This window comes from Lutjanus erythropterus, chromosome 19 (assembly GCF_056507025.1).
Source record: "Lutjanus erythropterus isolate fLutEry1 chromosome 19, fLutEry1.hap2, whole genome shotgun sequence".
Lineage (NCBI taxonomy): Eukaryota > Metazoa > Chordata > Actinopteri > Lutjaniformes > Lutjanidae > Lutjanus > Lutjanus erythropterus.
Genome location: NC_139335.1, coordinates 6,279,585 through 6,305,280, shown reverse-complemented (window position 1 = coordinate 6,305,280; position 25,696 = coordinate 6,279,585). Strand labels below are relative to the sequence as shown.

The following is a 25,696-nucleotide window of genomic DNA, read 5'->3' as shown; positions in this document are numbered from 1 at the left end:
GTCAGCTAATGTGTCACGAGGTAAGAATTTATGGATGAGAGCAGCCATACGTCACGTCCCACGACCACACCCCCCTCTGGATGAAAACGAGCCCTGTAAAGTATGTGAAAAAAATATGACCTACCATAAAACACAGACTTTGAGAATGGAGTTCAACAGTACCAAAACAACAAAAGTGTCTTAACGATATAAAAAGTGACAGATGTCTGAAAAACATCACCTGAAGATTCAGTGAGGTAGCTGTATACGTCAGGTCCATCCACTTTGATGGAGACAGACTGAAAGGACTCCTATTTCTTTAATTTTTTCAGTGTAATGACACCAATCATAGATCAGCAAAGACCAACTGTGACCAGTTCACCTGACTGGCCACAGGATCTGTGCTTCTAAGAAGCGATACGGTTTTCTTATTCTATGTCATTAAATTGGCAAAGACCTAAGAGAAAGAATGTGTACTGACCGCCGATCAAATCAGAGTGGTTGTTTTCACCTGACACAGGAGCAAAGTATGTGCTGCTCTCATCCATGAGGCAAATGCATTTCCACCAACATTTACAGGATTAGTTAAAAACTTTCTCATCTCCAAGTCCATGCAAGGGCAATTACTGAGAAATTTATTTACACTCAAGTTTCTTTAATTCAACACAATTGGCTTTCGTTAAAGGGACAGTTCACCTCAAAATCAAAAATACATATTCTTCCTCTGGCCTGTAGAGCTCTTTATCTGTCTTTCCTGTTCTGAGGGGAGCTGCCGAGTTTTGGAGATATTGGCCATAGAAATTTTTGTCTTCTGTCCAATATAATGGAACTAGATGGCACTAGTCCTGTGGTGCTCAAAGCACCAAAAAAAAATAAATAAATAATAATAATAACAAAAAATTGAAAGCTCAACTGCAATGTCTCATCCCAGAAATCATAACCTGCTCAAAATAATCTACAGACTTTGTTGTGAGCAGTTTTTTTCTGCAGTAGAATCTGTGAGAACTACTTTCTTTCTAAAAAACCGGGTCATGATTTTTGAAAAGAGACACTAGTTTTGAATTTTTCAAATGTATTTTTTGTTGCTTTGAGTGCCAAAGGAGAGTGCCACCTAGTCCCATTATATGGGAGAGAAGGCAGACATCTCTACAGCTGACATCTCTAAAGCCAGCAACTCGCATAAAAAAAAATCTAGGTGGATAAACAGCACTGCAGGACAGGGGAAAAAATCGTATTTTTGATTCTGGGGTGAACTGTCCCCTTAACTGGCTCATAAAGCATGAAGGCAGTGATGTGTTGTTGCTCTCAGTCTGAGCAGGTACATACTTGCGCATGGTGGCGAGGGTGTCAGTTATAGTCTTGCAGCGTTTTAACAGGGCATCGAGCCTGTGTGGCTCTTCTTTCAGGAATTTGACGGCCTCCACCTCCACCCTGAGCACCACCCGCATCTTACTCTGCAGGCCCGGGAACTGATCTGCAGGAGAAAGTAGAGGAGGAACACAGGAAGCGACAAATGTTCCCCCAGAACAAATTAATTCTACTTGCCAAAGACCATTTGTGCAAATCAAACAAAACATTTTTGAACTACTGTAAATGGTCAGGCAGTTCATTACGACAATGAGCAATCTGAGCAATCTGAGTCTGATTAAATGTTTGACAGACTGGCTGTGGGTGACTACACGATAATCAGTGCCTTGGTGAGTAATTAGTGCGTTATAAACTGTCTGCCAGAGTAAAAGGCTGTGTTTTCTGTTTTGTGCACAGAATGTGAAATGCGCCGACGTGACTCACTTTTCAGTTCTGTGAGTGTTTCTCCCAGCTTTCTCAGAACAGTGGCCTTCTCCTCCAGCTCCTGCACTGTCACCAGCTTGTGGTTGACAGACGACTCCTTCTGGATCTCCTCCACTGACTTCTCCAGGTCGCTGAGATGGAACAGACAGAAGGCTGAACACCAGGGATTCCACTGCTACACTTAAATTTTTACTGAATATTTATCTCAGAATTATGCTATTTGAGTTTCAATAAAACTTCTGCCAATAAACTGTCTCTCAATCAACTGGCAGCCAGATCAGCAGTGCTGGACAGCTGAACTGGAGGAGTATGAACAGTTATTTAAAAGTTTCTTGCAACAACCGAAGGAAAACTGGAACACAGAGTCTATACAAATGTTGAGTTTGCTCAGCTAATATTGAGCGTGTGCCTGCTCTGGCCAGACTCGTGTCACATAAATCTGCCTTAAGTTATGCAATGAATCAAAGTTTCATGTATAATTAACCAAAATAAATTGGCCATTAACGAGGCTGAATAACAGACATTGATTAGCAGAGATCATCTAACAGTTCAACCAATTAGTCTGCAATCAAAATGCCGCTCCGAGTGATTCAGGAACTCTTCTGCCGCTCACACAGAAATCCAGGAATCATTACCACAGTGAATATTTCCACATATGAGACGGAAGCAGCAAGTTATCTGATTATTAAATCTCAAGGTAGCTCTCAGCTCTGGTTTTTCAGTCACTTCAATTAGCTGCTGGACCGTCTCGCACCTCAGATCTTAATAAGCATCTTGCTCTATGCCGGGCTTAATTACAGTTACAATTTCATCCTATCGCTGCGTCACCCACTGAGTCATCTAATTAGAAAACAGATATGAACTTTGTCATGTTTGAAGCAATTATGAAATATGTGATAAAAGCTCATCTAAGACCAGGTAACTGTCAACTTATGTACTCAATACACTGCCCATAAATCACTCACATTAGTACAAATGGATATATTTTTCTTTTGATTACTAATGCTGGGATGATTACCAATTAAAGGGACAGTTTACCCCAAAATCAAAAATACATATTTTCATATTTCTGGTCTGGTTTTGGTTTTCTGTATTCTGGTGAGCTGCTGATTTTTATTTTCTCTCCAGTATAATGGAACTAGATGCACTCTGCTTGTGGTGCTCAAAGTATGAAAATATGCATCTGCAAAACTCAACAGCAGTGTCTCTTTCCTATTTTCTTTTTACAGAAGAATCTACCAGAACTGCTTTCTTTCAGCGAGAGATAATATAGTTTCTGCATGAAACTGCTCACAAGAATGTCTGTGGATCATGCTGACTAACCGGATCATGATTTCTGGAAAGAGACACTGGGGTTGAATTATTCATATATATTTATTTGGTGCTTTGAGCACCACAAGCTGAGTATCTGGTTCGTTCCAGTAATCTCCAAAGCTCTACAACTGACATCAAAACAATCTAAATGGATATGTAGCACAACAGGTGAAAGAAAAATGTGTATTTTTGATTTTGAGGTGAACTGTCCCTTTAAAAAACAAATGGTGTGAAATTATTGCTGAACACCGAGTCTAAACGCTGAGTCTAATACTGTCACTGACTGCAGCTGCTGGATGATGAGCTCCTCCTCATTGAGGTACTTGAGTCTCTCCTCTTCCACCAGGAGGCGCTGTCTCTGCAGAGGATCCTCCTGCTTCCTCAGGGCGTCGGCCACGCGCACGTTCAGCTCTGCTTCTGTCCGCTTCAACAGAGTTCGCACCGAATCCTGGTTCTCCAGCTGCACACACACACACACACACACATTCAATCATTGACATATAATAGAAACGTACAACGCGAGAGCTCCCCAAAAGTGAAGCCAAAGCATCTAGATCGCCCTCTGGTGGCTGGCTGCAGCATAGGTTATGAACCCTGCCTCCACAATGTGAACAGATAGGTGGGCCAAACTCAAACATCAAAGTATATGTCAAATAAATGTTTTCACAAAGATGGTTTCTGGCATTTTAGGTAGTACTTCTCATGTTGATGCTTGTCAAAGTGTTCAATTTTTTTATTTTAGTTTTAACCCTCTATGCTACAGTGCTGCCTCTGGTTAAAAGAGCAGTGTTTTAATTTGTCACGTGACTCTCTAGAGAGGCTTTCCTCACATGGTTCAGCTTAATTGTTTAATGTACTTTATTTGATAATTATGTTGCTTTAAAGCTTTAAAGTAACACATGACATTTTTGGTATTGTTTATTTAGGTTTATAAACTCTTCAACCACAGGACAGGGTGTAAAATGCACTGAAAATTAGAACTCATAAGCAGTGAGCCAGAGATGGAAGCAACACAACAAATGATTGCAACATACTGCATGTCAAGAAAAACACACACCTGAAAACAAACATTTAAATGTAACACGAATGATTAAATACTGAAATGTGACTCACTACCTTTTTTAAAGAGGATTATTAAAGTTTGATCTGATAGATTGTGGTTGTAAAGTTTGCTGAAATATGCCTGCACTCTTTAACACATTTATTCTTTCAGGCTGTTCCGCTATGTTGCCTGAGGGCAACGTCCAGACAAACAAACTTAGGAAAATAATTTATTGTTAATGTTTTTCGATTTCAAAAAGCATAAATTTTAAACTGGCGAGGCACTGGATATTTTCCATTAGCACTGTAATGCATTTTATTACAATTTTAAATAAAAAGTAGTTTTTTATTCCTTACCATTCTGGTACTATGTTGGTTTAAGGCAACAGACTCTCAAGCACAGCCCAGAAATATTTCTTTAAGATTTCTTTAAATTATGTTTACTTCGTCTACTATAAAAAAGTGGGTTTCATGCCCTGATTGACAGCTGAGCTACTACATAGTACTACTACACAGACTCCAAATGATGTTACCAGCACAAGATGGTAGCATTGGTTTGCAGGATATTTTGTGCAGCGAGAGGAAGTGGAGCTGCGGCATCCATCTTCAAACAAACACAAAGTTACAGATAATATATTGCTCTTACTTCTGCAGGGCATGTTGTACACTCAGCAAGTATTTGGAAATTTCCATGTCAACTCGTTAGCCTCATGAGAAAAGCTTGCTGAAGTTGTGAAATCTGCTGGCGAGATAACGAGGAGGAGAATCACAGTGGCCTAAGGCTTTTAAAACAGACCGCAGTGATTCAGGGCACCTGAACATTTTGTTTTGTTCTGTCCGTGAGAAGGCAGAGTGTGGTTATCTTCTTTTACTGGATGACCCTCTCTGCCTTGTTAGACCAGAAGAACATCCTGCTCTATCCTTGAGTGATTATGTGTTTTTCAGTCATTGCTTGTGAGCTTTTAGGCCGGCGGATGCAGCGAGTAGCTCTGTGTGTGTATCGGCGCGTGCAGAGCCGAGGCGCCCCGAGGAGAACGAAGGATGTCCATGACGGAGGACTGAGTGTGAACTCAGCTCCCTCTCAGTGTTATGAATGGAATATTCTACAGGACTACTGCATGTAATACAACTCCCAGAGATGAAAGCACCTGGTAAGCAAGAAAAATTAATAATTGATCAGCCTTATGTTCCAGGAAGCAAAACAAGACAACAATATCACGAACATTTAAAATTACCCAGCGTTCCCAGCTATACTGCAGCAGAACAAACACAGCAAATATGATAACATATTTTAAACATATTAATATATCCAGAAAAATACATCTTCAGATTTTTTTTATCTTGCAGCACCGTGCTCCCTCTCTCCCGGTTGCCTGTCTCTCCTGCATGCTCGCTCTGTATAATTCATGAGCCACATGTAAAATTTAAGCTGCTGGCCATCGCCTTGGGCAACAATATGGGCCCAGAGGTCACACTCGGGCACACATACAGGTAAACAGCGACCTGTCCTCTCTGGGTACAGGACAGCCTTTCTGTCTCACCGCTCAACCAGTTCAAGCAGCCCTTGTGACTGTTGTCAGGGAGGAGGTAAAAGCACTGCATGCTTATCACCTGTCACTGCCATTACTCTTCTTTTCTCTTTTTCCTTGAATCTTCCTCTCTGCCACTGAACGCTCCCTGACTCTTCCTACAGTAATCACGGCACTGCTACCATTAGAGATAAATGGAATAAATGAGGACCTCATCTCCACATTTCTGTTAACCCGTCCTTGTTGTGGCACTTCATCTGATTATGTATATGCCATTACATTCTGTATCGCTACAAAATCTCATTCAGTGTGAACTGAGCTTTTATCTTTCACACATTCAATTTCATTATTCATCCTCAGAAGATACAATGCCCTCAATGTGTCAAGCAGTGCAGCTATGTGGATGTGCAGGTGCTATTTACTGTAGGTACTGTACTGAAGTGAAGATCAAATAAAGATCAAAGCCACTGCGCCCGCTGTATAGTGTACATTATGCGCCACAAAAATGTTATATAACGACTGCATGTAGAAAATAGAAATATCTCAAATACTGGAGACTAATGTAGCCGTTTTCTGCAACTAAAAATCTGTGGACCTCAAAGCAAACCACATGTGGAGCTCAAAGTGTGGTCTGACATTCTGTTTTCATTTGCATATCAACAGTAAGATAGAAATACTAACTAGAACCATATAGGGTTATTCAGCCCATCCCCACAGGAGAACTCTTTTTGGCTCCTAGCAGAACCTTTCATCCAGAACCTCCTTTGAGAGTTTCTACAGAGAACCCTTCCACTGTATGGTGTAATGGTCCTGCCCAGAACCCTTGCTGGGGGTTCTATCCAGAACTTTTACGCCTTCTAAGGGCACTACCAAGAACCTACCCACAGGGTTCTATCAAGAATGCTATTATATTCCGAAGGTTTTTATCTAGAATCCACCAGGCGGGTTGGTTTCACCTTTAACCCTCTTATTTTCTGAAAAATCAAAAATGGCAAAAACTGTTGAATAGATTATATCCTGTAGTAATCCAACATTTTAACAATTTATGTTACAACTACTGTTGTTTAATCTTTTTTAACCTATGCTTTCAACAGTCCTTGAAGAACTCTTCCTACCAAAAAGGGTTCTTTGGATGAAAAGAGTTCTTAAATGAAACCTCTTGTCTTACAAAGAACACTTGTCGAACCCTTTCTTCAAAAAAAAAAATTTTAAAAAATGAAGAAGCAAATGGTTCCGGGTAGAACCTCAGCCCTTGAGGAGTTACCCTTTTGGAAACCTTGAAAAGTGTAGGAGAGAACCTGCAAAAAAAAAAATCTGTCTGAGTGTTTCATTCAGACCAATCAAAACGGCGCCACTCGATTCAATAGAAATAACTGGATTCATCTCAACCTGTTGGCACAGAGTCCCAGTTACTCTGAATAATCCATTGAACATGCTGTCAACAGTTTTCTTAGGCACCACCAGTGACTCACAGTTAATGCTCAGTCTGTGGAAAATACAGAGTAAATATTGTCTCTGAAAAGACACGCTGCTGTTAAATTTTATAAATTTACTTTTTCAATGCTTTGAGCACCACAAACAACATTCCATTGCCTCCATTTGATCAAAGCACAAACCTATGGAAAGCCTATTAGTTCATAATTTGTCTTCTTTTCCCTGCTGTTCGATGTTTTTTACTTCTTTTAATATAGTTTTATAAGACAAGCTGGACTTCATAAATGTTGTTGCAAACGTCTGCCTTTATGAACGCCACTCCATCAGCCTGCACACAATCCCCACTCTGAGAATAACTGGTGACTGATGACTATACATGTTACGAGAACCTTTTTACATCAATTGTGATAAAAAACAGTTTTATTTTCTTTTTTTATCATCCATTGTTGGGTATTTATATTCATCTGTTATGTTCTGCTGCTCATATTTGACTGGGAATTAGGCACTGACTCTTTTTTTGGATGTATTTGAGTGTTCAATAAAGGGGAAAACAAGATTTTCTTTTCCTCTATTGACACAAACAAAAAGAAGTGTCCAAGTAAATTATGCAATTCATATGTAAATCAATATTTCTTTATATTTAACAAGTGTAAATGCAAACTGGCATTTTGCACGTGGCAGACGCATAGAGCTTCATGGACACTGACTGCCCTTTGCAACAGTGTTTATAAATGCCAGCTGGTGATATAAACCTATATTAAAAAAGGTATAAAACATTGAACAGCAGAGAAAAGAGGACAAATAATGAACTAACTGGCTTTCAGTGGCAGCGAGCAAATGGACGCAAATGGAATTTATAAATCTGGCAAGATACCACTAAAGGTAAGTAATATGGCTGCACCATAATTTCTTTTTTTATATATTTTGGGGGATTTTTCATACATTTACAGCCACTGCAGAGGACTCACAGCCTCAGTACATGGGACGAACACTACCTGGCTACCATACTGCAATTATTTTGACAGATAATGCAATTGTGATAAGACTCACCATCAGTAGGTATGATCCTTATCACATCACAATTTTCATTTTCACCTTTCTTACATTTGGAGACCAAGATTTGCCAGGGCATCTCTGCAGCACTACAGTACTTCATCATAATGCTGTTTTGTCACACTTTTTCCATTATCAAAAAACTGCAACATCTGTGAGTTGGATATTGCACTCAGCCATATTGAGATTTGAGAAATATATATTTTTTAATAATTTGGGGTTAAGAGATCTGCTTTTGTATGTTATCTTTTGATGAATGTCATCAACCCACCATGGACTGCAGATGAAAATTAGCTTGTGTGGCTAAATCTGGCACATTTACATGACAGACTTCAGTGATAATGAAAATAAATGTGCATTGTCCTGTCTTAAAGAAAATAAACATTAAAAAACATCAGATAAATTGATTTTCACAATGGATATACCTGTGTCTTGCGTAGCTGGGTGAGCTGCTTGCGCAGGTCGTTGGCGTTTTGCTGCAGCCCGTGCAGGTGGAGCTGCATCTGCAAGCGGCCGACGCTGTTCACCTGCGACGTGTTAGAAGGTGGCGGCGGCATCAGAGCTAGAGGTGCTGATGGCGTATGAGCTGCCAATCACAGAGCAGGACATGGGGTGGGGTCAGCAGGAGGTCATTGGGAAACAAATTGGTTAGTTTGCCGGGCGGCGCTCCGGTGAGACTTGCAGTCAGCCAGCATGACAGTACAAACAGTAATACACACACACACACACGCACACACACAGCATAAAGGCCCAAAGAAATATACATATACAGAAATTTTGTTCAAACACACACTGGAGCAAATACAGTGTGTGAATGCAAAAAAAGCACCATATTCACAAAACTCTAATAGCCCACGAGGAGAGACGTGAGCTCATGCTATTAGTGACCCATATAGAAGTGCAATTAGTCTATTCAGAAGTGACACACAGGGGGATAACCATGCTCTTATCTCAACACAGGGCTTTGTGAGTATGGCCATTGACTCCTCAGCTATTCTGGCACACGCACATACACGCGCGCACACACACACACACACACACACACACACACACACACACACACACACACACACACTCATACACATTTACAAAGGAGAGCCTAGTCTGTGACAAAACAACCCTCTGGAATCCCCAAAGGAAAAACCAAGCAGAAATTCAAAAAGTAGAGACAGGGACAGGACGAAAGGGGTGGGGGGGTGGGGGCGGGGGGGTCCGCTCTCCGGGAAGCCAACCAACCAGGTGGGGAAAAAAATGTGAGGATAGACACCGCCAGCTACCCATCAACACCACACACCCATACAGAGAGCAGAGAGCCATGGGAGATGTCTGATAGGAGGAATTAAAAAAAAGGGTGATAGAGAAGGAGATGGCAACTACCTTTCTTCTTCAGCCGTCCAGCTGGAATATAGAAAGAGTGAGCCGGTTACGAGAAATTAATGAGAGGGTGATAGAGAGACAACGAGGGAGAGGAAAGTCTTAAAAGTTCATTTTTACAGAATGATGATCATTTTTATTGACTACAGCAGAGAAAATGACTGTGGTGATGGCTTAGTCTTTTGGCCGTGCATCAATTTGAGAGGCGCTTCAAAGACAGCAGTGTCCTTGCTGTGGCCCTGTGGAAAGTCTGGACGCAGAAAAGGTTTGTTTGTGCCAAAGCAGTGCTATAAAATTATGGAGAGGAGAAAAAAAGAACAGAAACAGGGATGAGAGGAATAAAAGAAAAGCAGGAGGATAAGGGGTTTTATTCACAAATGCTTCAGGGTGTGTAGGTCAGGGGTCCCCAAACTTTTTCAAGTCAAGGATCCCCACAATGTATGCAAGTTAGACCAAAAAAGCCCAATTTGAGAGGATTTTGTCTGAGTACTTTTTCCCTTTTTTCTTTGAAATAGGGTTGAAAATGTTGTGCATTTCCCCTAACCAATAGTTGAAAACAACAACAATTGATTCATTGATTAATCAATGAATGAATTAAACTACAAGTAGTTTTAACTGGTTATGCAACAGTCTCCTGCAACAGGCCCCCTAAAACCAATTCAAGGACCCCTGTTGGTCTCAGCACCCCACTTTGGAAACCATTAGTATAGGCTATACCTACTGAAGAGTATTTTGAAGAATTCGATGCTGAAAAATGTTTGTTTTTTAAGTTTACGTGACACTCACCTACACATAAAATTTAGTTGCTGTGCATCCAGTACAGAGATGAAAAAATATAAACCCTGTGAAGACTTCAAAGCTGTCTGACTTATTACCTCGCCAACACGGTTATCTTAACAGTCTCGTATGTTTGCTTGTTTCTTTAACACCTTTGAACAGCTCCAAGATGTTAGAAGGTTTTTGACAGAGCTTTGCCAGCCCCCCCCCCCCTTCCTGTATTTGTGCTTAGTGAGGCTGAACACTCCTCAGTGCTGGACAAATTGATTAAATTAACACTTTTCTCATCTGACTGAGTAGAACAATACTCAATTGTGTTTCCCAGGCACTGGACAGTTCCAAGTCCAATGCCTGCAAGTCTTGCAATAGCTAACTTTGACAAATCTATTAATCATCATTTTTAGCTGTGTTTGAGCCATTTGCCTTTTGTTCTTCTGGTCTTTTATGGTGCTATATAAATGAACTTTGCTTGCTTTGCCTTGAAACTCTACAACATCTAAAGTCACGCTAAAAACATCTGTTAAACAATTAAGGCTGATCTCAGCTGTTTTAAGATGATAAGAAATTGTCTGACATTTGACTGTATTTTGCTGCTTCTAAATTAAGTGATATTCTCACATCTGTCCCGTGGTTTGACTATCTGGTTGCAGGCCAACCAGTCAATAATTAAATCCATGGATGAGAGCAGCCCATGCAAGTACTTAACTCCTTTGCTCCGTCCCTTTTTAGGTAAAAACAATCACTGTGATTCACTGGCAAGAACACCGTATCACACGTATTAGTGGATGAACCTGACATTTAACTTATTATTGAATCATCAGATAATGCATTTTCAGACATCTGTCACATTTCATATTTTCAAGAGACTTTATTTAGCTGTTCTGGTGCTGTTGAAACGAACTCCATTACGGTAGGGCCAATATTTTTCACATTATAAGCTTTAGTTACACCATCACTAAGACTCTTTTCTGATTCACTTTGATCTACAAGCACAATCGACACGCATCATTTACCCTGTAACATCATTAACTAACCTGTGATGAAGTTTATGTACTGAACGGCCGCTTTTACGGTGCTTGTATTCACCCAAAGGAGGGGCAGCTCGAGGGACGTGATGCATGGCCGCAGTGTTTTTACACTTAAAAGACACTGCAGCCTTAAAATCTTGGAGAGAAATACTCGGCTCCTCAGCCTCTCTGTTAATACATCAAGAATTTACAGAGCTGCAACAGATCCACCAGAGCAGCTTAAAGTGGTAATTGTGAAGTTCCATTCTGTAAGACGTATTTTGCTCAGACAGCTTTTTTTTTGAAAGGAGAAAAGTCCCAGAACTTGCCACCTGATCACTTGAATTTTGCTGCAAACCTCAAAACTACTAAATCCTGATTAATTCAGCAACAAACTGCACTCCTGTCTAGTTTTTAAATATAATGTATTTAAATGTGTGCCTTACTGTATGGTGCCGTACTCAGTACAGTTTAGTACAGTACTCAACCATCTTTTTACTTCACTGTTTCAAACTAATACAAACTATAAACGGCTGAATAAATGTTGAAAAAAGATAAAGAATGTGAAAGATAATGAGAAAAACGAGGTAGAAAACTTCTTAATTCTGTAGCTAGTATTTTAACAGTGTGTTTACACCTATAACTCTAGTGTGTTTGCCTGTTTGGTTTGGTTTGTTTGAGCTGCGAATCGAACTCTGTTGCAGACTAAACAACCGGACTGAGACGACACGAACTGGGGGGTGTTGGCCTGCTTCCAAGCAAACTTTGGTGCAGTTTGTCTGTGGTCTGAAAACAAACAGATTTTTAAAACTGTTTAAACTATTCAGAAAGTATAAGCTTTTTAGGTTAATATATATACGGGTAAATCATTTGGCAAGCATCGTGTAAGCACATAAGCACAAATTCCAATCATTCAAACAATGAAAAACTGTTAAAAATGTGGTGTGTTGTGCTTGAATCGTACTCTATGTACTTTGGTAGTTCATTCAGTCCATTAAAAAGTGTGTGACAGCTTTACAAGTTGCCTCTTTTGATGTCCTGTCTATTAGTTCAGGCATTTTACCCAAAAGTTTGGGTCAACCTCACACACTAACTATGTTCAGAATGACAGACAAAAATGTCCTAGAAATCTTCTTATTAAACGTGCCCTATTAGGCGAACCCAAGGTGCTTGGTAGCGGTGTTTCTTTTCAGTAGGCCACTGTCAGTGTGTGTTTTTCAATTGTGCCACTGTTGTTTTCCTAGCTTAGCTTCCTCAGTGTAGCTAGCCATCTTACTTTGCTTCAAACTTAACATAACTAAGTTACGGACATGTGGTGTGGAGATGAAGACCTTTTTAAACTTGGCATGGGGATGTATGTTGGATGCTCGCCTGGCAGTGATGTGAGAGTTGATCTGCCTGCTCCCTTCATCGGAGAATTTTCTCAGATGAGTGAGACAGCTGAAGGTTGCCAGGAGGGCAACAGTGGGAGGCAGCAGTGACTACAGTGGTGAGATTTTTTTCCTCTGGTTCGGACCACATGACAAGCTCTTAAGTGAACCAACCAGGAGATAAAGTTTGCAGCTCTTGTCCTCCCTCTCATTGTGAGAACATTGTCAAGTAAATTTGTCACAAAACAGGAAGTCACCATCATGCCTGTTTGCATCCATTATCCTCCGTAAATTCCGTTGGATTATTTTCAGAAAAATAAATCATCAGTAAAAGAATTTCTGAACCGTGCAGCGGTGTTAGTAACAAGAAGTGAGTAACAGGTTTGGTCACAATTACGCTGCTGTACTCACTTCCAGTGGCGGAGCCATCGCTGTTGGTTTCGGTCTTCTCGCTGGAAGAGAAAGGTAATGGCCGTGAGAACTCCGTCCCTTGGTCCGGAGGGCAGCCCGCCATCATGCAGAGACGCAGCAGGCCGCATCTGAGGATCAACGGCCACAGGGCAAGGCAATTACAGTGCTAACGCTAACAGCACTACTCCTGGACACTATCAGACTGATGACATTAACAAGTGATCTTCTTGTTAATGAGCCCTTATTGTGTTCATGAGGGTGACATGATAACAATGTTCAATGTAAATAAGCACTGGAACACTGTCTTACACATCTCTATGTATCAATGCATAAATCAATAGCACTGTGCCTTGCAGCTAATGTTTATTGCTCTGTACTTGTGCTGTGCTCACACAAATTAATGTAGCACTTCACTGCTAGGGAGCTGATAATGGCTCTGATAATAGCCTGCTGCAGCTCCTGTCGATAATGCTGCCTATGTGTTGGATCTGAGGCTGTACCTGAGAGTTTCAGAGGGTTAATGGGCTATAATGGAGAGTCTTACGTGCTGTCACTGTCTGGTGCCCTGGTCAGCACACTCTGGACCAGACCGGTGAGGCTGGCTATCTGCTTCTCCATCGCCTCCATACGCTCCAGACGATGATCCCTGCAAAAGTAAAATACCGCAGACGAGTCACCAAATGCTGAACTCAGAGTGAAGGATATTGAGCCAGTGTTTGATTTGTCTGCTTTGGACTACTGTAGAAACATGGTGGCTCAACATGGCGGACCTCATGGAGGAGAGCCTGTGCGCTCTGTAGATATAAAGGACTTATTCAGAAACACAACGGTTCTTATTTTCAGCTTATATATATTATATTCAAGTTCTGCTATATTCTGTCAATAAATCCCTGTGAATCTTACACACTGGATTTGTAAACAGAGCATCATACCTTAATGAAATTCACCACACAGACTTGCACTGACCTGCTGCTGTCAGCGTCCTGTCCAGACATTGAAGAACCAAAGCCAGGCGTGGCTCTGCTGCCCTCCCCGGGCCCAGCTGTCAGACACAGAGGCTCTGAACTGGAGCTGGGCCTCGACTTCGGGCTCTCCACAAACACAGAGGAGGAGGCCGAGTCCTTGCGGAAGGTCTGCCTGACAGGTGAGGCTCTGGGTGTGCTGGAATACGAGTCCCTGTCTCTCAGCTGCATGTCTGGGATTTTCTGTGGGGATGAAGGTGGCATGCGAAAACCCATGCCCAGTGTGGCTGAGTATGTGTCAGAGTAGAGCGAACTCCCAGGCTTGTAGAGGGAGTCCTCCAGGTCCCCCTGAAGAGCCGCAGCTGAGTAGGTGCTGAGTGAGCGCACAGAGCCACGCCGGTACAGGCCACTGGAAACGGGAAAACTAAATGGGTCTCCGATGGCGGCTAATGACTGAGTGGAAGCGATGCTAAGGCGGCCCTCGTGCATCAGGCTGTAAGGATCTGCATACAGAGACTCATTCTTCATCAGCGCCATGTTTTTTGCAGAAACTTCCTCGTCAGGCTTGACGTCGCGGCGCTCCAGGATGGCACTGGGCGAGGGGGACAGTCCTGCGTTGGCGCCGTGGCCAGCTGAGGGATGGTGGGGATGTCGGGGCTGTTCGTGCTGGGGATGGGACCCGGCGAAGGATGGAGGACGGCCCCCGCTGTAGGAGAGGCGTGAGCGGGATGGAGAGGAGGACGCTGAGGCTGAAGAGGAGGGCAGGGTGTTGAGGCGGCGAGTTGGAGAGGAGTCGCGAGAGGAGTACACCATCTCCCTCTGCAACGAACAAGCAGGGATGAGGGTTACCATGGAAACCAACGGATGAGAGCACTGTGCTTCCCATGAGTGAGTTTGACATGTAGATCTGACACGAGACAGCCTGTCATAGTCAGCGGGTGCCAAAAGAAGATGAAGAATTTCTCATAAGACCAATTATTTGTCAAATAGTAGCATTTAGTCTGTAAAATCTTTTTTTTTGCCTTTTGTTTTTTTTTAAATTTGGCTAATGACAGAATGAAAGAAAATGGACTGTGTCGAGAGAAAGAGAAAGGTTTGGGGTCACATTTTATTTTACAGTACACTAATAATGTGTAACAAGCCATACTTTGTATCAAATTAGACAAAACTAGACTCTTTACTGGACAGTAATAGATGCTTATTAGACTTTATCAGAGGGTAATAAGGGACACAATACAACAGAACTGCAACTTATTCAGTAAACAAACACAGTATACCCTAATTATCCTGCAATTAGAAATGACACATTATGTAACGTTAAGAGTATAGTATCTAATTAGGGTATAGTTGTGTCTAATGAAGCACATATTATTTTTAGTTTTTGTCTAGGTTGATACAAAGCACGGCTTGTTATCGGTTGTTAGTGTACTGTAAAATATAATGCACCCACCTTTTGTGAGGTCACACACTCCTACTTCCACCATGGTTACCCTGCATCCATTTTCCTCATCCTATCTACAAGTTATTACCATTACATTACCACCATTATTAAGTATTCAGCACAATCTGATCTTTGAAAAATCTGAAAAATTCACTCTAGAGTGGAGACAGATACTGGAGACAAAGCTTTATCTACGTCCACTATTTTTTTTTTAAATTTTCTTTGACCTGCCTGTCTTTGCAGAGCATCACAATGTTGTTAAACATGCTCCGATGCTCAACTCACCTCTGCCTCTCTTTTCCTCCTTGTGTGATTTTTCTCATTTCTACAGTTTTCAAAAGCCAAATAGTACAAATATATTTTCCTTTGTCACACAACTACTTCTGTTGCCAGGCTCATCCCTGTTTTTTTTTTTTTCTTTTCATCTGCTTCTCCACATCCTAGCCAGCCCTGTCATGCGGCACAATGTAATACACAGAAGATACTGAGGAGTGTGACAGAGGAATTTGTGCTGCTGTGTTTCTACACCCAGGCACAAAATCTTATACATACTGTATATTCACATTTCATACACGTATATGAATGGTCTGGTTTGCACAAACTATACGGACAGGACACAAACAAACAACAAAACAGAAAACGGCAAAGCTCAAGATGCATCACAAGATAGCACGGGACACACAACATGCACAGGAGAACAAAAATAGCAAGAGGACTGTTAAAATGCAGCCTTTGCTTAGTCTCAAACAGTTATGGAGAAGGGATGGACTGTGCCTCTCACACTTACTGTGAAAGACGATGGGTAACTTTGATGATTTGGGTTTTTTCCATATAAAAGTGTTGCTTAAAATCATGGCCTTAGGATGTCTTGGTACTAAGCTCAGTTTGAGGGTGCGTTAAAATGTATGTGCAGCTTATAGGTGCTCATCAGCAGTGCCTCTTTTCCTTATCTGTTTCTTGTTACACAGACACAAATAAGCATGTAAGCATATAGCATGTCATGCACAAACACATACACATAAATCACACAGCACAATACATGCACACACAATATATACACAGGCATAATTTCCATTTTTCACTGCCTGTTTGCATGGTTAATAGCAGTTGTATTCTCAGTATTGTGTGAATAATGCAGATGGTAAGCAGGGTTTTGTATAAAATAATTAAAAAAAGGTCCCCCTCAGGCTTCCTTGATCTTCACTGAAGCAGAAATAGCTTCGGATGTTAAAATATGCTCATTTCACAGAGGAACATTGTTCTCTGGTGTCTGCACAGCAACAGATGGCCTACTTGAAGATAAGAAAATACATTTCCAGGAGGAATACCTGTTAAATTACTAACCCACATACACCGCAACAGCCTGTCAAAGTTACCATGAAATATAAAAAACACCATTAACTTGCCATAGAAGCACACTGCTCCTCTTTGTGTCGAGGCACAGAGCTGCAGCGGCTCTCACTGAAAGTTCAGTTGTCAAACATCAGCCTCACAGGAGATCAGACGGCATTCTTTGTCGAAAATACCCCAGTTTGCCCTCGTAACCTCCCCCAGTCCCCAAGCTCCCTTCTCCTCACCCTCAGGTCTCCGTTAGCCAGGTGTGCGGCAGCAGGGTAGGAAGCGTAGATGGGCTCTTTGCGGTAAATCTTGATGATGCTGCGGTCCTGGATGTCCCGGACGTCCTCCAGCTCGTAGAAGACGTTGCGTGCCTCGTCCTTGATCAAGATGGCCGTGTTGGGTGACTTCAGCATACCTGCTGTCAACTTCTGAGGGAACATGTGCACGATGAGAGCGTGCAGCGTGTCCAGGCTGCTCAGCTCGTGGGTGATGTGCACCCGACGTGTCTCATCTCCGTACTGCAGGAACAGCACACCTAAGAGAAAGTGATGAAGGAGACACTTTTGAGTCAGAGGGTGATAGCTTTGGTGGATGGAAAGAGTAACTAGCAAAGCAATTCTGTCAAAGCTTGTAGTTTTTTTTGGCATTTTGAAAGGTATGGTGATATCAAATGTCCTCATTTTTGGTACATGACGTTCAGATTTTATTTTGTCAGCATTTATCATCAAAAAAACAGTTATTGCTTTCTGCATTTGAAAATAGCAGCAGTGGAAGAAGTTTTCAGATCTCTTATTTATGAAGAAGTATTAATACCACACTGAAAACACTCCACTACAAGTAAAAGCCCTGCTTTCAGAACCTCACTTAAGAAAAAGTATGCAAGTATTATCATCAAAATGTATTTAAAGTACTCATTGTGCAGTAAACTCTGTCAGTATTTTACTTTGTTCTTGGATTAATATTGCTGCTGCATTAATGTGTATGTTGCATTTTATGCTACAGATATTTAAGGATGATGGTATTCATTGGATGAGAAGGTTATAAAAGTTGTAATCTGAAAAGTAACTAGTAACTAAAGTAGTGAGACATATGTAGTGGGGTAAAAGGTACAATATTTGCCTCTGAAAAGTAGTGGATTAGAGGGATAAGGTTTCATAAATACATATAATCAAGTAAAGTACAACCCCCTCGATTTGTACTCAAGTACAGTACTTGAGTATGTACTTATTTTCATTCCACCACTGCAGAATACGACTGTGGTAGCTGTGTGAGAGTTCAAAGCTAAGGTGCAAAAGCACTTTAAAGTAAATAAATAAATAAAATGTTTACTTCCTTTCAACAATCAAACACCAATAATGGATATCAAATTAACCCAACATAGCCCCACTTCATGGAAAAGTTTGGGTAAAGGTGAGTCTGATGCCTGACTAACCTGAAAATTCATCTTCATACACCGAAGGGACAAACAAAAAGAACAAACAAAGCAAAGAAAGACCAGTGATTAAAAGTCAAGCAAAATAAGTGAGATATTACAGACGAATTGGGGAGAGAAGAAAACAAAGAGTGGTTAGTAAAGAGACATGGAGAGGAGAGACTGGAGATTCGCTGTTCTGTTCTACTTGTGTCTAAACTCATCAGTCACCTCAGTCGCCGCCACTTTGGTTTTACAGCCACATTTTTATCTCACTGTACCTGACGTAACACCACACCGCAGTCTTTATGAGTCTGGACCAGCCTCACACTAATCCTCTCTGCACTCCCAAGGCTCTTTTGTAGTAAACCTGTCCTCGACTCTGTTTGCTCTTGCAGATGCACAAAAACAAACCCTCAGTGTGATTAACACAGGTGTGCAGCACTGCAGTCAGATAAACAGCTTTACTAACTCCATGCTAAATATAATAAACCACACTTTTAAGCTCATAGTTCACCTGCAAACAAGCTGCTCACACATCATGTTTGAATATGTTAGGAATGTTGTGTCTGCACTGAAAAAAGATCAACTTGTGATGAGTGCTCTAACCATTTACTTTTTTTCTCATTCGCTTTGGCTCAATTCTCAAATGAGAATGACTTTTTTCAAAATATTAAATTTAGATTTCTCAGCAGTAGAGCTCAACAGTGAGCGGCCACTTAAGCCTGGAACCGAGCCAACCAACTACAAGCTGACTCATGATCATAAACCATTTGATTCAGATAAAAAAAAAATTCTAAATTAATTTGTCATTATTATAGTGTTGTAATGTGTTTAGTTTGTGTTGTGTGTGTATAAATTATATTCACTGCAGCATAATGACATCATCATAATGATTCATGTTCCCTACTCAACTAGCTGACCTGCTAGCAGAACTACCTGTTCAAGGAGGTGGTAAACGTTTCCATGGTAACAGCGAGCTCCGCAAAACAGAGATGTCGCTGCTGTTGCTTAGTATTGTGGGTATTGTAGTGCTTCTTCATGACATTGCAAAAGAGTAAGTACAATTGTCTACAGTTCGCACAATAACAACTTGCACATGATTTGCTGATGAGATAATTCTAAATGAAACAATAAAGTGATCCATTCAATCAATTAAAATCACATCGCACATTATTACATAAATAAATTTTCTGTATACATACAAATATGCATATCCTTTTTCTGTGTACTACAGTAGTGCACAGTATTGACATTTCCCAGAAAACTTTGACCGACTGTTGAAAATTGAATCGAAAAAAGCTCAGTGTGATGGACAATAACACTGAAGCTGACTGACATTCTTGTATGGAACAGTAAGCAGTCAGTGTCAACAAAAAGAGAGAGACATTTCCAGGGTTGACCGTCATGGTGAAAAAACAGCTAAACATTTTGAGCAGTACGGCTCACACAATGACAGAACAACTGTTCATGTTGGTGGCATTGGCCAATTATCTAAAACAATAACTAGGTTTTGAAGCATGACTGAAATGTTTTGGGTGAGTTACTAACATTTTCAGAGATCTAATGGAGTGTGCTGCTCCATGAAACAGTTGTGACAATTGCACTTACAGAATGTTAATATTTTGAAAAATGAGACAAAACATTGAGAAAAACTGTAAGAAAGTTGTGTTATCTGAGGACTCACTACTCTCCAGTTTTCTGTAGCAGAGCAATTACACCAAACTGTTACGGTAAATGAGGAATGAGTATAATGAGTGTAACACTTCCTCCCATTCCCTGTGAGCAGCACAGTGGTTCACATCAGCAGCTACATGAGGTAAACAGACAGCAGCAAATCTGCCTCCAGTCCAACCAGCGTGTTGTGACAGAGCCTGCCAGCAGTGCTTCAAATCTTAACCTGGAGATCGGAGCTTATTCTGGCTGGCGGAGCGGGACAGCGGCAGGCTCTGGCGAAATCGGTTCATCCGGTTGAACCCGAGGGGGATGTCGGCTTCCGACATGGTCTCCAGGGATTCAGCGGAGGCGAAGGAGAGCTTGGCGGCCTGGTCGGCAAGCCCAGACTGGGTAGACTGGGAATGCCGTGGACTGCGGCTCTGCGAAAGGAGGAGGACACACAATCGTTTAGTGAGAGGTGAAATCAAGGCGGAAAGAATGGATTGGACAGGGCTGATGGAGTAAGACCAACCGGAAAAGAGACAGTGAGCGCACAATGAGACATCACACAATGAACCACATAACAAGATTAACAAGACCTTGACAATGCTTTCACTACCAGCCATTCACTAAGAATTACTAGCGTCACAGTATCTGACATCAGTTGAATGTGGCAGCAGAAAAGCACAATATAGTTGTTCTCAAGTGGCACAGCACTCCAGGGCATCAGCCTGCATGAATCACCTATAGTGGGTAAGGAGCAAAATAAAGCCAGAAATTGCGCTCCGGCTTAGCATAAGTTATGTCATGTTTGCTCGACTCTGCACACCTCCCACACACCCTCATCCAAACTCTTGTCCCTGTGCAGCTATGAACTTTAAACAAGTGCTTGTGGGATGGGAGGAGAAGCTCATGCAAATCCAGGGCTGTCACTGTGGGTTTATCCTGCTGGCCTATGCCCGGGCGTCTCTCACTGAAAGACTGTTAGTGCAGCTGGGGCTGAGCTCACTGAACTGGCTCCCTGATCCCCCACCGCTGTAGCGTCTCCTCCAGCTCAGAGGCTGCTGTAATGAGCTCCCAGAATGCTGTCTGCTGATTGTTTGGATGGCAGAGGCAGACACATCCTTAGCCACAGTACAGTAGCTTTGCCTGTCTCCTCCTCCTTGCACCAAGAACACAGCAGTTTCCTCCCTTTCTAAGCACTTTCCTTCTCCGCCTGAGTCAAACTGCAGCATGGATCTACTGTGGCTTTCATTAATGGAGTATTTAATTAATGTCAGAGTGTGACAGAAGCCACAGTCACAGTGAGCACAGAGATGACCCTCTGTGCTCACTGACTCTCAGCAGAACCACACAGAACACAGTCACACACCCATTAATGATTTTGTTAAACTGGCAATAAGACAGGAGGCCATACCACACAGCAAACTAGAGCTGCAACTAATATTGTCACGTTGCCAGAATTTCAAACTTTGCTACAGTTCTTGAATTAAAAAAAAAACCAATATCACGGCCAAACTAAAAGTCCTAGGCATACAAAATATAACTGTCTGGTTTTGCTATCCTGCAAACCAAATATCAGGCAGGACGTGTACATCACTTCAATACCTTCAAATCTTTTTAAAGTGGTATGGGAAAAGTACTTATAAATACTTAAGACAAACTCAGCTACAACTACAGATTACTTTCATACAGTTTTTTTTCCAATTAATTCATTAATCATTAAAAAAAATGTGAAATCAATTGTGAAATTCTGGGCCAATATGAAGACAGATCTTTAAAATAACAGTTTAGCTGATAGCCAATGCCAGCAGCAGCCTTGTTATTTGCAGTTGTTTATTTTGTTTTCATTTTTATTTATTCCCTATTTTGTGCCGGGAAAAAAAAAGAAATATGCCCAATACTTTGGTTGATCACTAAATACCTGCAAAACCGACAACAGTATTAACAGCCTCTACTTTTTGTTTAATTAGCAAATGTTAGCATGCTAAGTGGCTAAACCAAGATGGTGAATATGCATGGTGCAGGGACATTTAGGGCTTGTCCAGCTCCACTTTGCCAATTAAACTGTGCATAATCTGGGCAAAGGGGTTATATTTACTTTCTTAATTAGTGTGTGTTTTGGGCGCAAGATGAATGAAACCCATCAGAATGACATTTCTCTTTCACTTTAAGAGCCAGAAATTACAGATGGGTTGTAGGTGGGTGAAGTGGGCTGAAGCATCTGCCCCTGTCATAACTGTGCCTGCACTTTTACATACAATCCAAGGCACAGAAGGATGAGTGCTCTGACATTACAGCACACATGCAAATGTTACTACAGTGCAGTACAGTTAATTACTGAAACCACCCTCTCTCATTAAAGTAAATCCTCAAAGACACTTAGATCAACACTTACAGATCAATAAACACACAAGAAGTCTCCTCAAACGCTGGTGCTGCCCAACATAATTGAAACGATGGTTTAATGATTAGAGAGGCGGCTTTCAGTTTTGTTTCTATGTGCATAGTAATGTCACTATAGCAAATATTGTTAATATTTAAGCATAAAAAGTAAAAACTGTAGATATAAACTTGACAGGACAGAGGAAACTCCTCAGAGGAGACAGAGGGAATAATTTTCAGACAGCTGTAATGGAAGTCAGGATTTATACGCTGCTTGACTCCACTACTGTTTTAGTCTTGTTGCTTGATAACCAATTATAACTCCAATTGTAACTGACCAAGTGTAACTCATTCATCAGTAAGTTAAATGATTATCACTGATTAAACTTCTGGCAATCAATTAATCAACTAATCTTACCACAGTAAACTAAGCTAAATGGGCCGTAGCAATATGTAACTACTACCATCACTGGTGATTTGCGCTTTAAATTACCTGCTTTGCGATCACATGTGTTTACAAACTGCCGTCAGGACTGAGAAGCGGAACAATCCTTTTATAATGTACGCTCTGTCACTATCATGCATAATTCAGTCACACGCACACACACACCCACACATGCGCAGATTAATAGTGGTGGTGTCCAGTGATAGCGGTGGCAGACAGTGTCTGAGCACGCAGAGAGACGGTGATGCTGACAGATAACCCCCACCGTGTTTTCTAATAGGGCTATTTATCTAAACTGTGACCACACTGGACAAAAACACAGCCAACAGCACCACAGAGGAGTGGCACAGACTGCAGTGTGTCATATTCTGGCCAGATACAGTGGGATATAAACGACACTGGGGGATCAGATACAGTACTATACGAAGTAAGCATGGGGTTCAAAAGCATTTCATCTTGTTTCAATCTGGAGGTGGATCATCTGATTTAATTCACTTTTTTCAGTTTTAGTTGTAAATGCAGTAACTTAATATTTGAAGGAGTGGTTCAACATACATACATACAATATACCAAGAGTCAAAAGACAAGATTTATACCACTCTCATGGCTGTACGGTAAATATGAAGCTGCCACAAGCAGTAGCTTAGCTTAGCAGAAAGACTGGTGACTCAAGGTTGACTCAAGTTACTGCTCCCAACCAAGAGACAGCTCGACACATAAATCAATATAAAGCCCTTTTTACACCAGAGAAAAAATCCCAACACCCACTAACATCTGGCTTTTGTCTTCAGTGGGAAAGTACGATCTGCATTCGCTCCCGGATCAAATAACTCTGCAGGCAAAGATGGAAACACGACACCCAGATGGACATGCTAATTTCGCCCCTTTTTTGGCGGAGGCAATGAAGCCTTGTCGTTTCCGTCAGTAACTTCTGCAGCTCTTTTACTCCAGCTCCAGTAGTCTGCACAAGTTTGAACATGTGTATTTACAGATGAAGTGTGTGTCTCGACTTTTCCGCACACATCTGAAAAAAGAAGATCTGAGAAAAGGCAAACTAGTCTATTGGCAATGAGAAAAGTGTCTGTTTTCACTGGGTTTAGTCATGTTTAAAAAACCTGGATATATATGGTTTTGTTGCCTTTGGACAGAGCCAGGCTGACTGTTTCTCACATGTTTCCAGTCTTGGTGCTAATCCAACTAGAAACTCCTGGTGGCTTAATATTTACTGTAGAGACACGAGAGCGGTATCAATATTCTCATCTAACTAAAAAGCAAATAAGAAAATGTCCCAAAATGTCAAATTATTGCTGTAAAAGCTGTTTTTCCTAGTCAGTGGCCTACATATCACCATCTCAATGCCAATAAAAAGACAGGTGATAAAATATTTCCCTAGACACCTTATTACTCGGGAGAAGTAACACCCAGAAATAGATTTGGCATAGAAATGTGCAATAACAACTTTCAGTATGAATGGGAATGGCTGAAAAGACCACCAAGTCTACAAAAACACCCCCCCCACACACACACACACGGCTGAGAAAGAAACTCTGTTCCTACTCGTGCATGCAAGAATTTTATTTCAAGGGTAAACAACCTAGTTGGAGCTTTCTATGAAGAGGAAAAGGGAACTGAGAAACTGGTGCTGCATGACTGAGCTTGCTTCTCACAATGTCTGTGGACTCAAATGCTAAATTTCTGAACCAGCTGAGAAAGAAAAAAAATCTTTGTAGGGAAGAGTAATGCTCTTCTTTCTGTGAATGTGCTGCCGAACAACACAATGAAACCCAAATGTACTGGATGTATGTGTGCGAGCTTACCGCAGATGTTGTTATAAATGCTCTTAGTCAGCTTGCCTTGTTACAACAGGCTCCAAACATTGACTTCCATATTGGTGGTTTATGTGATATGAAAATATATCTCTGCAGTAATTTTACATTGTAAATATTATATGTGAGCACACCATCTGGTCATGCATCTGGTGCAGCTAGAAATGCCAGTGTTACACATGATGGTGTTCTCAGCCTCCTTTGAGGGAAACTGGTTCTACCTCCTTCTTATTTTCCTCCACGCCTCCCCCCTCCGCCCACCTACCGCCTCCATCTTTTCTTTAAGAGTGATCCAGACTTTTTCAACAGCACTCAATTACCGCCGAGAACTCTACACTGTTATAAGGGCACGGCGGAAGAGAGGAACAAGTACAGGATGATCTTACACAGAACAGAAGTGAATGGAGTGGAAAGCAGGACACGGCAGCCTGACAGCAGACCTTAGGCTACAAACTGCATTAAAGTCAATGCAACCCCCTCCCACCATGCTGTCTCTTGTATTGTGAGCTCACACACACACACAAGCGTGAGCGCATCCCCACACGCATACACACACTGGGATGCTCTGTTTTAAGGTCAAGTGGTGGTAGCCTTGGTATACGGCTTTTTATGTTTGGGAGAGAACATCTCATAAAATTACATCTGACATTTCAGTGTTGGGTTACTTAGTCTGTAAACCTTTTAACCTTGTGCAGTGGGCAGAGATTTTCTTGGCTTCTCTTCAATACAAATAGGCTGAGGTTAAAAATCGATTTGCTAATCACCCACAGAATGTTTTGGTGAAAAGAAACCAAAGAATAACAGGGGAACCAATTTTTAACATGCTGTACTGGCTCCCAGTCAGTTAAATGCAAATGTATTTAAAAGACGCTAACTCACATTCTAAGAATGACTTATTTTACTTGTGAAGTCTGGCAGCACTGTACAGATTAAGCCAGACGTTAACCCTGAATTGGTTGCTGGACTTATTTTAAAATCAGGCTGAATTTCTGCCAGATCAGTTGACATTTGACACGCAGTTTGAAGTGTGCATGAGGCCTGAATAATTGCCTGAACTATCAACGATCTGGCTCTTGGACTGATTCCTGGCATGTCGAGTAATTCTGGTCGGCTGTGTTGCAGTCTGAGCAGCTTCAGGGTCCAATCTCCCTC

At 41.5% G+C, this 25,696-nt stretch overlaps 1 protein-coding gene across 1 annotated transcript in view; it reads right to left on the bottom strand.

Annotated features, from left to right (window-relative positions):
- srcin1a (SRC kinase signaling inhibitor 1a) overlaps positions 1-25,696 on the bottom strand; it is a 62,860-nt gene that overhangs the window by 20,478 nt on the left and 16,686 nt on the right. Inside the window, 10 exon segments of the mRNA XM_084743727.1 lie at positions 1,306-1,453; positions 1,771-1,901; positions 3,369-3,544; positions 8,567-8,727; positions 9,519-9,539; positions 13,081-13,208; positions 13,625-13,726; positions 14,047-14,861; positions 17,061-17,356; positions 20,133-20,328. Of these exon segments, the coding sequence (XP_084599853.1) occupies positions 1,306-1,453; positions 1,771-1,901; positions 3,369-3,544; positions 8,567-8,727; positions 9,519-9,539; positions 13,081-13,208; positions 13,625-13,726; positions 14,047-14,861; positions 17,061-17,356; positions 20,133-20,328 (2,174 nt within the window).